Source organism: Salminus brasiliensis, chromosome 8 (assembly GCF_030463535.1).
Source record: "Salminus brasiliensis chromosome 8, fSalBra1.hap2, whole genome shotgun sequence".
Classification (NCBI taxonomy): Eukaryota; Metazoa; Chordata; class Actinopteri; order Characiformes; family Bryconidae; genus Salminus; species Salminus brasiliensis.
In genome coordinates, this window is record NC_132885.1 from 43,123,721 (window position 1) to 43,139,520 (window position 15,800).

Here is a 15,800-nt window from a genome sequence, read left to right on the forward strand (position 1 = left end):
GAGCCTCCAGGCATTCCCACAAAGAACGTTCTGCAGATACCATCAACTCTGACGTCCACATGTGGTTGTGTGGAATTTGAGTGAAAGTGTGTTCCTCCAGGTTGGGTGTAATCACATGATGCAGGATTACTGACCAGGCATGACAGAGTCATGTGACTCTTTAATATTTCTGAGAAGCTGACTGACCCCCAGGCAAAAGACCCCTCAACACTAAACACAGAGAATATGACCCGCTGGACTGCTCTAAATGTGAAGAACCAGACACCGGAACTCTACTAGAACACTTTCACACCTGAAGCGCTGCTCCACTGTAATGTGATCATTTCTCAATGTTTTCCTAGTTCAGATCATCCTTTCAGGATCAGCCTACTTGTTTAAAATACCCTTTCTTAAAGTGGTAAAATCATCCGGAAGCAGAATATTCCCCTCGTTTCTATAACCTCATCATAACAGAATGAAATCCACAGAAGCAGATTTAATAGGATTAATAATATTCATATATCAGAAATACTGTGATCACTTTATTCCTGAGGAAATAACAGACACCCAGTAAAATTGTAATCAGCAGCAGCTTCCGATACGTCCAACAAAATCATCAGACTATGAACCGAATTCTTACCTAAACAGAGTCTGTTCATAACTGACACGAACAACAAAGAATACAGCAATTACAGACAGTGTTACAGACACACCTTTACAGACACACCATTACACACTATTGTAGACACTGTTAAAGACACCATTACATATATGCTTTCAAAGAGAAACAGCTACAGAAACATAGTTTGTAATTGTAGTTTGTTTATTATTTGGAGTGTTTTGTAGTTTGTTTATTGTTTGGAGTGTTTTGTAGTTTGTTTATTGTTTGGAGTGTTGTGTAGTTTGTTTATTGTTTGGAGTGTTTTGTAGTTTGTTTATTGTTTGGAGTGTTTTGTAGTTTGTTTATTGTTTGGAGTGTTGTGTAGTTTGTTTATTATTTGGAGTGTTTTGTTTGTTTATTATTTGTAGTGTTGTGTAGTTTGTTTATTGATTGATTGAAGTGTTTTGTAGTTTGTTTATTATTTGTAGCGTTGTGTAGTTTGTTTATTATTTGGAGTGTTGTGTAGTTTGTTTATTGTTTGGAGTGTTTTGTAGTTTGTTTATTGTTTGGAGTGTTTTGTATTTTGTTTATTGTTTGGAGTGTTGAGTAGTTTGTTTATTGTTTGGAGTGTTGTGTAGTTTGTTTATTGTTTGGAGTGTTTTGTAGTTTGTTTATTGTTTGGAGTGTTGTGTAGTTTGTTTATTGTTTGGAGTGTTGAGTAGTTTGTTTATTGTTTGGAGTGTTGTGTAGTTTGTTTATTATTTGGAGTGTTTTGTTTATTATTTGGAGTTTTGGGTAGTTTTTTTATTGATTGTTTGAAGTGTTTTGTAGTTTGTTTATTATTTGTAGTGTTGTGTAGTTTGTTTATTGATTGATTGAAGTGTTTGGTAGTTTGTTTATTATTTGTAGTGTTGTGTAGTTTGTTTATTATTTGGAGTGTTGTGTAGTTTGTTTATTGTTTGGAGTGTTTTGTAGTTTGTTTATTGTTTGGAGTGTTGTGTAGTTTGTTTATTGTTTGGAGTGTTGTGTAGTTTGTTTATTGTTTGGAGTGTTGTGTAGTTTGTTTATGAGTGTTTTGCAGGTGGAGTGTTTCAGAGTGGACTCTGTTCTGAATGGAGTTTGCTGAAGTTCTCCTCCTCAGGCTGCCATAAGTCCAGAGCATACTTCTCATGGGTCAGGTGATTACCACGAGGCCGCTGCTCTAATCCTTCCAGCGCCGCTGGGTAGAGCCTATGAACATGTAGGGAGGGCGGGAAAGGGGGGCTGAGGGATATGGGGGGACATTATCTGTGAAATGAGCTGAAACAGAGCCCTCATTCTCTCCAGCCTGCCTTTATTCACACACGGAGGACTGTGGCCAATCCCTACACACACTCCGATTCTTCGCTCATTCGGAACAGCAGAGCAGGAGTGAAGTCCTGCTGGACTTCTACTGGACTCTAATCTAGACCCTGCGATGGAGGTGAGGAGTGTGTTGTGTGTATTGTTGTTCCTGGGCTGGACCCAGCAGGTCGGAGCACAGTTCCCCCGGGTTTGCTGCACAGTGGAGAACATCCTGTCCAAGCGCTGCTGCCCGCCTCTGGACTCAAACCCGGCTGACATGTGCGGGATGCTGTCCGGCCGTGGGAACTGCACCAATGTCCGAGTGGATACCAAGCCCTGGAGCGGACCGTACAGCCTGAGGAATGTTGATGACCGAGAACGCTGGCCAACCAAGTTCTTTAACCAGACCTGCAGATGCTTCGGTCAGTTCGGTCACTAACACTAAACCATCTCAGAAGTATTTAGTCTTAATTTCTGAATTAATCTCAAGAGCTTCCACCGGTCTAATATTTCAGTCAATATCACACACACACACACACACACACACACACACACACACACACACACACTCAAACTCACTCACACACACTCACACACACACACACACACACACACACACACTCAAACTCACTCACACACACTCAAACTCACACACACACACACAAACTCAAACTCACTCACACACACTCAAACTCACACACACACACTCACACACTCAATCTCACTCACACACACACAAACACTCACACACACACAAACTCACTCACACACTCAAACTCTCTCACACGCACACTCACTCACGTTCACACACACTCATACACTTACACACGCATTCTCACTCACACACACTTACACTCACATTTACACTCACACACACACACACACACACTCACACACATACACATACCTGGAAAATGTGACCTTAATTTTTAAGCGAGACTATGAAGCGGCCCATTGTGTCCACTCCATTAAAGCTTCTTAGCTGGTCTGTCCAGGAGCTCCTGACCGACTGTTTCTAGGTGCGACCCTGTTTGACCGCATTGTCTTTTGAACAGGTAATTTTGCTGGCTATAACTGTGGTGAGTGTAAATTTGGCTGGACAGGGCCGAACTGTGACCAGCGCAAGGCTCCGGTCATGCGGAAGAACATCCACTCACTGACCCCTGCCGAGCTGCAGGAGTTCCTAGACGCTCTGGATCGATCCAAAACCACTGTCCACCCGGATTACGTCATCGCCACAGAGCACTGGCTCGGCCTCCTGGGACCAAATGGCACTGACCCCCAGGTCAGCAACATCTCCATCTACGACTTCTTCGTGTGGCAGCACTACTACTCCGTCCGGGACACGTTGCTGGGTAAGGACCTTTTCCTACAGAGGAAGGAGAGCCGGTAGAGGGTCGAACCCGTCAGTATCACACAGGAAAACCCAAAGAGGGTGTTTAGAGGGTTGGAGGTTATTTGTGTAGATAAAGAGGCGGAGAGGCCGGAGTCAAATGCCGGACTCTTGTTTTAGCAGCAGACTGAACATTATTAATGATCTTTTGCGGGATAAATAAGAAGTCATCAAGGAATTGTCTGCCCCCTAGTGGACAGACAAAAGGTATACGAGTGTGTGTATATAGAATGCAGCTCCAGGTTCTATCAGCCTCTGTAATGAGAACGATGTGTAATAACTAATGTGTACAGTCCACTCAGTCAGTCCTGTTACTTTCCAGGACCGGGAAGACCGTTCAAAGCTATCGACTTTTCCCATAAAGGCCCGGCCTTCATCACTTGGCACAGGTACCACCTCCTGAGCCTGGAGAAGGACCTGCAGGTAAGTGTATTTTAATGATAAGGTGAGAATGTGATTGTGAATGGCCTCTTGATGATCACATGATCCATCTGAGCAGATGTGCTTGTTTTCGGTTCTCAGTCCTGGTTCTCTCTTTCTCTCTCTCTTTCTCTCTCTCTTTCTCTCTCTCTCTCTCTCTAGAAACTGACGGGTAATGAGAACTTTGCAGTTCCATACTGGAACTTTGCCACAGGTGGTGCTGAGTGTGACGTTTGCACAGACTCGCTCCTTGGAGGTCGCGACCCCGCTGACCCGACCCGCATCAGCCCTGGCTCACGTTTCACCAACTGGGGGGTGGTGTGTGAAAGGTCCGCCTGACCCATTATATCACACATCCCGCAATAGACTCATAGACTCTCATGGCATAATGTGTGTAAGGTGTAAGGTGTGTGTATAAACGCAGTGTCAACTGTGTGTTTGTGCCGCAGTCTGGACGAGTACAACCGGCTGGTCACTCTGTGTAATGGAACCAGGGAAGGCCCACTGCGCCGCGGTGTGGTGGACAGAACCTCCCCCCGTCTGCCCACTATTAATGACGTGAGGAGCTGCCTGAACCTGCAGGACTTTGACAGTCCTCCCTATTTTACCAACTCTACTTTCAGCTTCAGGTAACAGAACCTCACTGCTGAAAACCAGTGGAGAACCGACCGTAGTTAAGCTCAGCTTTCCACATTCAGTGTAACCCTTTAGCAGAACTGAATAATGGACTTAGACTAGTACTAAACCCCAGCTCCAGTCTCCGGAAGAACAATCAGACACTTTTACAGAGACGGAGGGGTTACTTAGGAAAAAGAAAAATCTGCTTAGACAGAATTATTTAGTTCAGGACCTTCAGACAAGTGTCCTTTGTTCTCTTGGGGGTTCCTGTGCCGGGTCAGGCTGTGAGCATTGCCCTACAGAGGATTAATCTGCCAGTGAGTTGACTCTGAGGTTCTGGCCCCGGGTGCACCAGCTGTGCATACGTTCAAAGGTTTAGGCCTTACTTAATCAAGACTGGTTTTCACCCACAACACAGACTAGTAAGTACACAGGAGCTGTAGCCACTAAATATTTAGCCCTATCCTAAAGCAGCTGTAAGTTCTGACCAAACTGATTGCAATCAAAAATGGCTCTTTTGGAGCGCTTGGAGAGGGACGACAGGACTCACTTTGGCTGTTGGTTGTTAAGAGAAAGAGTGCATCCTTTAGAAAACCACAGTGAGGATATCCATTCTCGATTTCAGTTTAGGAAACATCAAATTATGCTAATAACCGATCTACATTCTACAGATTTGGAGCACCAGTCAGCGCTAAACGGAGCTCAACCCCAAGTTAGCAAGTGGGAATCACAGTACTAGATAGATACATACATACATACAGATACATTTGTGGTCATCACGTAAAAGCGTCAGTGTTCACCTCGGTCGCAGAGCGAGCATTAGTTCATGGTTATTAGTTAAGACACAACATACAGATTTGTGGATTCAGTAAAAGGACAGTCTGGTGTACAAAAAGTGCAGACCACCACTGTGTAGACGACGCACAGTCCTGAGGTCTGTGTGATGTTTTAAAGGAATGCGCTGGAGGGCTACGATAAACCGGACGGTGAAATGGACAACTCGATGATCAACCTCCACAACCTGGTGCATGCCTTCCTCAATGGGACGAGTGCCCTGTCCCACTCTGCGGCTAACGACCCCATCTTTCTGGTAATGGTGAATACACTTAAAAATGTAACGAGAGGTTAGAGCGCTGGGGCTTCTCTCATGCTGTTCTTCTGTCCAGGTTCTGCATGCGTTCACAGACGCCATTTTCGAAGAGTGGCTTCGTCGTTTCTCTGGGAACAGCAGCTTCCCTGATGAGATGGCTCCTATTGGCCATAACCGGCACTACAACATGGTGCCCTTCTTTCCACCGGTGACCAATGAAGATATCTACATCACCTCCAGCCAGCTCGGGTACTCTTACGCCATTGACTTAGAAGGTGATTCATTTGATCATTCTGAGCTTCGTAGATCATTCTCCACATGTGCTCCAGTTCTCTCCGTCTTAGGTAGTCCAGAGGACTAAGGCGCAGTCAACAAGATCTGAGAAAATTGGAGAAAAGCGCATTAAAAGAAGAAAAAAGTGTTCTTTAGTAAAAGTCAGGATTCTCTATGGAACCATGGCGGTTGGAATGGTTCTGTAATTGTTTAAATGCTTTTGGATACTAACAAAGCCTCTTTTTAATTTTCCTCAAATAAATGAATAGGTGTTGAGGGGGTCCCAGAACTCCAGCTGAAGTTCTCAGAGATCTCTCCCTCCTACAGTCTCTCCTCACGCTGACCTGGGATCTGTTTGCTGTTACTAGGTTTGAACACCAGAAAGTGTTCCTCATTGTTCCTGTTGTTCCTCTCTCAGACACAGATCCTGGTTCTACCATGTTCGTGCTGGGAGGAACGCTGGGAGGGATTTTCCTGGGTCTGCTGCTGCTTCTGCTGCTCCTGGTTCTGTATCTGCAGCAGAGACGCAGGAGGGAGTTCGAGCCACTGATTAAAGCAGAGTTTATCAGCACTAAGTACACAGAGGAGGCCTAGAACCGCAGTGGAACCTCAGAACCTGCAGCCTCTCTTTAATACAGATCAGAAGCGAGTGACGTATAGAGACAGATATAGAGTTTACCAGTGATCCTTTATCAGATTTTATTATTACTATTATTATTATCATTATTATTATTATGAATATTAGATAAGAACTTTATAAATGATTAATCATTAATAAATAGAAGTGAATCAAATTCACAGCCAATAATTTCAGCAGTGATTATCATTTTAGAACCTGAGGTTTGTTTAGACGCTGGATATTTGATGATGTATATTTTATAAATTTGGGAATAATATTAGAATAGTGAGCTGTGTGGAGGAAGTGCTGGATGGGCACAACCGATGCTAACGCACCACGACTGGAGCTCAGCACGCTTGGAGGAGCCGCTGACTGCTAACTCTGTTACTGTCAGCTAACAGACGCCTGCACTGGCTAGAATCGCCCTCGCTGAATGACAGGGGGAGACTTAGACAGCTGCTCCGCTCGGGAGCTCTGAATGATCAGACTGCTGATGTTTCAGAAAACATCCAGCATCTTCCAGTACTCTCTCAGGGAATCCATTATTTGGGACAGTTTACCAGTAACAACCCCAACCCCCAAAACACACACATCTTGTCAAAGTGTAGTAAGTTCCTCTCTGCTGTTTTAGAGAGTGATGTCAGCACCGGGGTTCTAAATCAGCGAGTCCAAAAATCAGAACAGTTTGAGTTGAGTTTTACAGCCGGAGTTTCTGTTCTGACCAAAGAAACCCTAAAAACAGTCCAGAGAACCAAACCAGACTGTGAATCAATGCTTCTCACTTATTTATGCCTTTAATCAACATGGTGATGTAATCAGTGATGTAATCTACAGCGTTTATATTAATAAAAAAATCAAACCACTTTTCTGCTTCAGTACTGGTCTAAGCTCTTTTCCTCAGATCTGCAGGACATTTAGTCTGGCTGGAGTAGAGATGCAAATTCAGGTCCAGAAAGTAAGAATCTGCCCCAGAGCTCCCAGGGGGTAGGAACAAATTCCTGGGGTGGATCTCTAAACCCAGCATGAGGTAATGAAGGCCTAGCGCTGCTGCAAGCTCTAAAAGTGACCAGATCATGCTAAAGCGAGTGAGGTGACGTTGGGTTTCTGGTCCCTCTAACTAAAGCATGGCTGTAGCGTAGCGGATGACACTACAGCCCTGTGTGCAGCAGAGTGAAACCGAGGAGAAGCTGAGACGAGCCGGAGCGCTTCATGAAGGCCACGTTTCAAAGTCAGAATTCCGAAAACTATGTGAGTGGGTCTCACAGACTGATCAGACCAGACAGAAGAAGGACCAGACCAGGTGGGTTAACAGCTTCCGCAGACGAGCTTACTGGTCCTGATCTGCGTGTCAGCGGCCTTTCAAAGAAAACTCACTTCTACACTTCTGTCCGTTCGTAGAAATGTAACAATGCCAAATATCTGTTTATTTAAAACACTTACTACGTGGTCAAAAGTATGTGGACTCCCCTTCTATCAATCGAGTGTGGCCACTTCAGCCAGATTCATTGCTAACAGGTGCATAAAATACAGCACACACTTTTACACACACCTACACACAGCTAGAGCCGCCCGATCAACTGTGCAAAAAGCAACGGCAGCTCAGTCGGGGAGGACAGGACCCAGGACAGTGCTGAAGCATGAAAAAAATGCAGCTGTCCAGAGTTTAAGGCAGAAGAACTGGACTGGCCTGCACAGAGCCCTGACTTCAATTTGTGGTAAACCAAAACGCAGGCTTTATCCCCCAAATCTTATCCCCTAACTTCAGTACCCATTACTAATGTTGTTGCGGCTGAATGCAATCAAATCCATCTCAAAGCAAATGTTCCAATGTCCCAGAAAAGCAGAGGCTGTTACTGCAGCAGAGGGGGGCAAACTCCTTGATTTTGGAATGAGATGTTTAACAAACATGTACTAATGTGATGGTCATGTGTCTGCATACATTTGGCCATGTGGTGAACATACATACAGGGTTCTTAGTGCAATCCGTAACACAAAGCCTCACAAAATGCAACAAATAAGGACTGTTTAAAAATGACCAACTGAACCGAGTGCATGATGACATCACAGATACGTCCGTCCACACGCCTGAAACAGTCATGATGTCATAAACTCTCTCTCTCACAGACCAGAACGAGGATGAAGAAATGAACAGGAGGAATAAAAGAGCAGAAGCAGGAGTTTAGTGGAGGAGATGATCTGATGGAGGTTTGGAGGAGATGAAGAGACAGTCACACAGACGACTGTCCACTGCTGGTTCGGCTGAACCTCTGTGATCTTGGGAGGTAGAGACGCTGCTGGCGCCCGTTCGGGAGAGAGGACGGACTCTGGCGGAGGGCAGGAGCCACAGTCCTCCCCAGCGTGTCCTATCTGCAGTGGAGAAGGAGCGTGAGGACGGGCAGGAGCAGAGAACACACCGAAGCCTGAAGGAGCAGAGAGACTGCAGCACTGTGATCTGCTCCCAGTACAGGAACCTCTGTGGGAGAACCGTACGGTTCCGTAACACAGGACTCCATGCAGCCACTACCACTGCCTGAACCACTGCTCTCATCACCTGGAGAGAGAGAGAGAGAGAGAGAGTTCTCTGTGTGTATCAGTACAGCAGAACCTGTGAGCACTTTGCGTTCATGTGTGTGTGTGTGTTAGTCTGCATCATGTCAAGGGATACTGCCTTACTCGAGTCCTGGAAGTAGATGTCGTTGCCGTTGTAGGCGTTCTTCAGCTTGTTGGTCATCACTCTGAGAGCCATCACCTGCTGTCTGATGAGGGAATCAGGTCTGGTGATGTCCACCAAAACTTCAGGATTACCGTCCTGCTGAGTGAGTCTGACCCTCAGAACCTCAGGGACGTACCTGAGAGAGAGAACATCGCTTGTGTTTAACACGAGGCCCGGTGAAAACCCGGACTCTAGAGTACTAAGTCTGATCAGTCTATTTAGCTCCACTGTTCGCTTCTGCTCAACGTTTTTCTTCTCTGTGGTACAAACATGGTTCTTAAAGTCCAGGTGTGCTGCTTAAAGCTCACTGTCCAGGAGAACTAGGAAATCGGTACCAGAATGTTTGAGTACCAAACTATTTTTAACAGAGCTGGAAAAACCTGGTCCAGAAAGTAAAAATCCCCCAACTGCCCGGGCAGCTCTGCAGCAGATCAGCTTCTTACTTCTGGACCTAGGTCTGGATTAGCTGTATCAGAACCATCCAGGCAGAAGAACACTAAACATCTCGGACAGAATGAAACACACACCTGCACTGGAATCGGGTTTAGACGTACTCTGAAAGGTTCCACCCCAGAGACAGTTCGGTGGCGTGTTTTCTAAAAATGTCATCAAAACCTGACGGGACCGTTCAGAAAACCTGGATCTGTGCTAGAGATTAGATCAAATGCTTTTAGCGAAGGTGGATCAGCGAACCGGGTTGTAGTTTTTTCATCATCAGAAAATAAAGAATCAGAGCTGATGTTCAACTGAGACAGAGCTTCATCTGCTCATCTTTACAATTTTGATCAGAACAGATGATTTCAACTCTGGACTGTCAGAAACCACCAAGAGGCCTCAGGAAACAGAGAACCCACCTGATCAGAACTTATTAGAACCCATCTGATCAAAACTGAACGGAACGGCTGGTTGCTTGGACCCCTGGTATTGTGACTGAGTGTGTACCTGCCCATTTCCTGTCCGTTCCAGCAGTCTTCCTCCTCGGTCTCAGCAGCCACGTGCTCCTCTTCACAGATGTCTTTGGGCAACGATGACCAAAAGTTTTTGGACTGCCTCAGTTTCTCTTTAATATCAATCACCTGCACAGCACAATACAGAGTCAGAATCAGGTGTGTGTGTGTGTGTGTGTGTGTGTGTGGTTTTTCCTGATGTTTGTCTTTTTTTAACTCTTTCACACTTAAACAGCTAGTGCTAGCTATTAGTTGAACTGGGTAAATGAATCAGATCAGGGACTTCAGAACACAGCAGGCGGTCCTGGAGTGAACAAAACACACTAGTCCAAACACAGGACCTTCTTCCTGTACTTCCTTTCTAGCTCCGCCCCAGACAGGTTTGACCCAGCAAAACCAAACCAAGGTTTACAAAGTTAACTAACGCAGACCAGAGTGAACCAGTGAATCACCTGACCCACCTGACCCTCCCGCTCTGATATGATCTCAATACGGATCAAACGCCACCTCTCCACCTGTAGGCACACAGCTAATACTGCAGTACCTGAGAGCTCTAGATACATTAGAAATGATTAGAAATGTGCAACTCTGTGGTGGAAACACTAGATGGCAGCATGTTCAACATGATGGATGTTCAGCAGAGAAACTGGTGTAGAGGTAAAGTATAATGCAAATGTGTGTGTGTGTGTGTGGGGGGGGGGGGGGGGGGGTGGTGATAACCTCCTCAACCCTAGCATCTCTCCATCACACCAGTAACACCTATACACTGTTTGTTTACTTGAGCTGTTACAGCCTCACTGCTGCTGAAGGCCGTCTGGAGTGAGGTGGGATTGAACCCTGGCACTACTGGAAGACCCTCAAGAGAAGACTCACTGTGTTATTCAACTGAACTCAGATCAGCTCTTTTCTTTCACCTCAAACCAGGGCTGAGCTTGAGCACGGAAGAGTGACCATGCATCCTCCTTAAGCACTGCATCTGTTTACGCCCTTCCTTCTCACCACCACTACTGTGTACCTCCTCATCTACTAGTGGATCTTCAAACATATGCCTTAGTAAAGATCATTTGAGTTAATTTAATTAAAAAAGTTTTATATTTAATATGAATTCCTCTTACTTTTTTCATGTTGACTGTTTAAACAGTAATTTACCCAAAACCTCAAATGCAATATTCTAATAATGCGAGAAACTGGATTTCTGAACTATGGCACTTTATGTGTAATGAATATTAAATATGACAGTTTAGTCAAACCTCTTCTCAGCACAGTCTATAAATGCCTAAACGCAAATGTAAATGAACACAGATCAGTTTGACTTTTTATTTTTTTTTATATACACTGTTCCTACATTTGCATGAAAATAGAAATGTTATGTAACAGGGTGGTAAAACTAAACCTGTCTTAGCTTTTTCATTATTTTACTTGTGGCACACTTCCAGATGATTTAGCAATATAGGCTGTTAAGGCTATTTATACATTTCTGGATGTTAGTAAATGTAGCATAGCTGCATATTTAAACATATTTGACACACACACACACACACACACACACACACACACACACACACAGTCACAGTCCTACAGGTTACCAGAATGTGGTCACCTAATGGACACCAATTACTGAACGTTGTCTCTCTGCCTCCCTCTTGTGGTGGCTGTGGGTTTAACCTTAGACTGGGCAATGGTACTCCGTCTCAACAGTGACCCTCACAACGTCTCAAACAGATGATATATTAAAGAAAATTTGCCAAATCCTCAAACAGGTCATTAATTTGTCCATAAGTATCCGGACACTCTTAAGTTCAGCTGTTTTAAGATGTCTGACACAGATCTCCATAAAAAAAAGCACTGACCAAAAGAACGGGACACTCTGGAGCAGCTATGATTACATGACCCTAAGGTAACTATGCCCAATCTAGAGCCTGGGCTAGAGGGGTATAAAGTACTACAGTATTTCTGGGATGTGTTGGAGTGGTAGAAGGAGTCTCTTCACCGAAGTGGTGGAACGAACTTCCCCTGGGTGTCCGAACAGCAGAGTCCAACACTCGCTGTCTTCAAACCCAGACTGAAGACCCTCCTCTTCTGAGAGGACTTGGACAAATAGCAGAGTGGTCACCTGACTGACGGGTGTTTAGTAGAGTCTAAACTAAGAGGATCTTTAATTATTAGTCTATTCAAACTAGCTGAGGTTTTTCTTGGGTAAATAGCAAAGCACTTTTGTAAGCTGTTCTGGATAAGAGCGTCTGCTAAACTCTCTAACTGTAAATGCAGAACTAGGGTTAGGGTCACTGAAGCTCTCACTCTCGAGGCTGAATGCAATCATATCCTCCTCCTCAAGCATTCCAACATCTAGTGTAAAACCCCCAGTACTGTGATCAGTGGTGTGATCAGTACTGTGATCAGTGGTGTGATCAGTAGTGTGATCAGTGGTTTGATCAGTAGTGTGATCAGTGGTTTGATCAGTAGTGTGATCAGTGGTTTGATCAGTGGTGTGATCAGTACTGTGATCAGTGGTGTGATCAGTAGTGTGATCAGTGGTGTGATCAGTACTGTGATCAGTGGTGTGATCAGTAGTGTGATCAGTGGTTTGATCAGTGGTGTGATCAGTACTGTGATCAGTGGTGTGATCAGTAGTGTGATCAGTGGTGTGATCAGTACTGTGATCAGTAGTGTGATCAGTGGTGTGATCAGTACTGTGATCAGTGGTGTGATCAGTGGTGTGATCAGTAGTGTGATCAGTACTGTGATCAGTGGTGTGATCAGTAGTGTGATCAGTGATGTGATCAGTACTGTGGTCAGTAGTGTGATCAGTACTGTGATCAGTGGTGTGATCAGTAGTGTGATCAGTAGTGTGGTCAGTGGTGTGATCAGTACTGTGATCAGTGGTGTGATCAGTAGTGTGATCAGTGGTTTGATCAGTGGTGTGATCAGTGGTGTGATCAGTACTGTGATCAGTACTGTGGTCAGTAGTGTGATCAGTGGTGTGATCAGTACTGTGATCAGTAGTGTGATCAGTGGTGTGATCAGTGGTGTGATCAGTACTGTGATCAGTGGTGTGATCAGTAGTGGGATCATTGGTGTGATCAGTGATGTGATCAGTAGTGTGATCAGTGGTGTGATCAGTAGTGTGTTCAGTGGTGTGATCAGTGGTGTGATCAGTAGTGTGTTCAGTGGTGTGATCAGTGATGTGATCAGTAGTGTGTTCAGTGGTGTGATCAGTGGTGTGATCAGTAGTATGATCATTGGGGTGATCAGTAGTGTGTTCAGTGGTGTGATCAGTGATGTGATCAGTAGTGTGTTCAGTGGTGTGATCAGTGATGTGATCAGTAGTGTGTTCAGTGGTGTGATCAGTGATGTGATCAGTAGTGTGATCAGTGGTGTGATCAGTAGTGTGTTCAGTGGTGTGATCAGTGATGTGATCAGTAGTGTGTTCAGTGGTGTGATCAGTAGTGTGTTCAGTGGTGTGATCAGTGATGTGATCAGTAGTGTGTTCAGTAGTGTGTTCAGTGGTGTGATCAGTGGTGTGATCAGTAGTGTGATCAGTGATGTGATCAGTAGTGTGATCAGTGATGTGATCAGTAGTGTGATCAGTGATGTGATCAGTGGTGTGAACAGTTATTCTGCTGGCAGTGAGTGCTGACCACCACATTTTTGTCAAACATGAACAACAACAACCTCAACAACCAGAGCTCAGAGAGAGAATTCCCTCTCACACACACATCCCTCACACACACATCCCTCACACACATTCGTCCCAAAGACAAATCCGCCCTAATTACACATCCTTGTGATTCCTCAGGTCTGAGACTCCAGAGAGGCGGTGTGTGTTGAACACAGGCATCTGTTAAAAATGTAAAAGCCATGGAAATAAGTGAGAGTGAAATTCTCATACATTTATTTACCATCCACTCTAAAAGTCTCCCACTGAGCTCAAAATAGATCAGAAAACGAAAAGATGAAAGCAGGAGGTGCGTAATTACCTCCTAATGGCTTCAGTCTCAGAGGGGTGATCTGCTCAAGTTCCCTCACAGACCAATTCCCTCCGTTCCGAATCAATCTCGCCCACGAGGATCATAAAAAGACACTGTCCTGCTTCAGAGCGCAGAATTAACACACTTACTAATGACAGGAAGGTAAAAGTCAGTTGTAGAATTTAGTTTCTGGCTTCAGTTCGGAGTCTGCAGGTTCCTGTATGGGTTCTAAATCTGATGGACAGATCAGAATGTGTTGAGGACAACTGCCTGTCTAGTGCATTATTAAGTTAGTAAGCTCTGGTGTGACCAAGCATCCAGGAGTAGAGCATGAGCCTCAGCAGTTCTCAAAGGTGGAGTGATATTATATATTTAACCACACTGACCACACTGACCACGAGGTGCAGGTCATTTCTCAGTTTACTCGACTGTATTTTTTAGATGTTTGATAGTCAGGAAGGGTTAGGATGGATTTCACCCAGACTTCACTCCTGAACACTATCTGAACTGGCTTATGTTCAGGGTCACAGTTTGGTGTAATACAATTCCAGGGTTCCACACTGTCCCACAGAGTTTGTCCAGCTCGCTCCCCCCATCATGAAAACCATATAAAATAATGCAGAGTTCATCACTGAGATGTTCTCCACCATACAAAACCACTCAATAACACAGTGCTCTCCAACCCTCTTCCTGAAGAGGCACCTTCTGCAGGCTTCACCTCCAGCCTTAATCCACACGGATGAACTTAGGCTGCTATTTCCTGTTCCATTCTGCTCCACCGAGTTACTGCCAGGTGTCAGACGTGCCTGATTAGCCGAATGAGGGATTGGGTTTGGGTTGGAGGGAAAACCTGTAGCAGAGTTGTCCACTGCAAGAACAACATGTCCAGAGAAAGAACCGAGTCTGAAGATCTGGAGACTTGTAGAAAGAATGGCAGAAAAAAATGTTTGGTGTCCCAGATGTTTCCAACTAGTGGTCACTGACCACTGTTCGGTTCTGGAGATATTTTTTGTTGTGTTGCTGTGTGCGGTCACATCTACTAAAACGTGGTGTGGAACCCACCCTGTGGGTCAGCGTGAACTGTGGTCATGCTCTTTGGCTTTGGAGGCGAGTGTTTACTCCAGGGCTGCAAGCACTTCCACCAAGCTGTATGTCTACATTTTTCTCAGTGGATCTCCCAGGAACATCTTCATCAAGAAAAAATGGAGATTCTGATACTGGGTTCTAAACTGATCAGCAAACCTTTCCAACATCACAGAACATCTGGAGTCTGGAACCTGTGTGGAACTCTGGATTCTGCTCTCTCCTACATGCCTCTTTATATCCCATTACCAGGTGGAGTTCTGTGGAGCGTAGTGGAGGGTCAGCCTTGTTTATCCCAGAACATTGAGGAGAACCTGTCAGTATGTCATAAGCAGCACAAAAAAACAGAGAGACCAACTGAAACAGAACACAGCAGCACCAGTTCTAACAAAGACAAGACAGAGAGGTGGAAAGCTGCACTGGTCACTAGTCTCTTATTATTACATTAGAATTCCTTCACTGGGGTATAAAATCTTAAATCTGTCTCCTGTAGATTGTGTGTGTGATTTTGTTATTATTTTTATTATTTTTATTATTATTATAATTACGTCTTCACCTTCTCTCCGCAGAGAAGGATCCTGACCTGATGGGTCTCAGGCAGTGAAGACTGCAGTGTTAGTCCTTAATCCTTAATCCCAAAATGAACAAACAAGGCTCCAGATCATCTTAAATAATCCTTTAAAAAACCTCTGAATTCGGAGCAGCTCTCCAGGCACGGACAGCTGGGCCGCCGGACAACGGGAGCTGTCAGGTTTGAGCTGTGTATGAATAAT

At 44.8% G+C, this 15,800-nt stretch overlaps 2 protein-coding genes across 3 annotated transcripts in view; one reads left to right on the plus strand and one right to left on the minus strand.

The window, feature by feature from the left end:
* The first annotated feature begins 1,882 nt into the window (after positions 1–1,882).
* Positions 1,883–7,170, plus strand: dct (dopachrome tautomerase). Its single transcript, XM_072686717.1, has 8 exons — positions 1,883–2,325; positions 2,959–3,258; positions 3,619–3,719; positions 3,879–4,045; positions 4,166–4,345; positions 5,289–5,424; positions 5,501–5,699; positions 6,116–7,170. The coding sequence occupies exons 1-8, from the start codon at positions 2,037–2,039 to the stop codon at positions 6,289–6,291; spliced, it is 1,548 nt and encodes a 515-aa protein (XP_072542818.1). The 5' UTR covers positions 1,883–2,036; the 3' UTR covers positions 6,292–7,170.
* Positions 7,085–15,800, minus strand: part of gpc6b (glypican 6b) — a 31,157-nt gene continuing 22,441 nt past the window's right edge. For both annotated transcript variants that reach the window (XM_072686715.1, XM_072686716.1), the window contains 3 exons: positions 9,972–10,105; positions 8,990–9,165; positions 7,085–8,867 (listed from right to left, as the gene is read on the minus strand). In XM_072686715.1, coding sequence (XP_072542816.1) covers positions 8,680–8,867; positions 8,990–9,165; positions 9,972–10,105 — 498 coding nt within the window. In that variant the 3' untranslated portion in view covers positions 7,085–8,679. The remainder of the gene's footprint in view (positions 8,868–8,989; positions 9,166–9,971; positions 10,106–15,800) is intronic.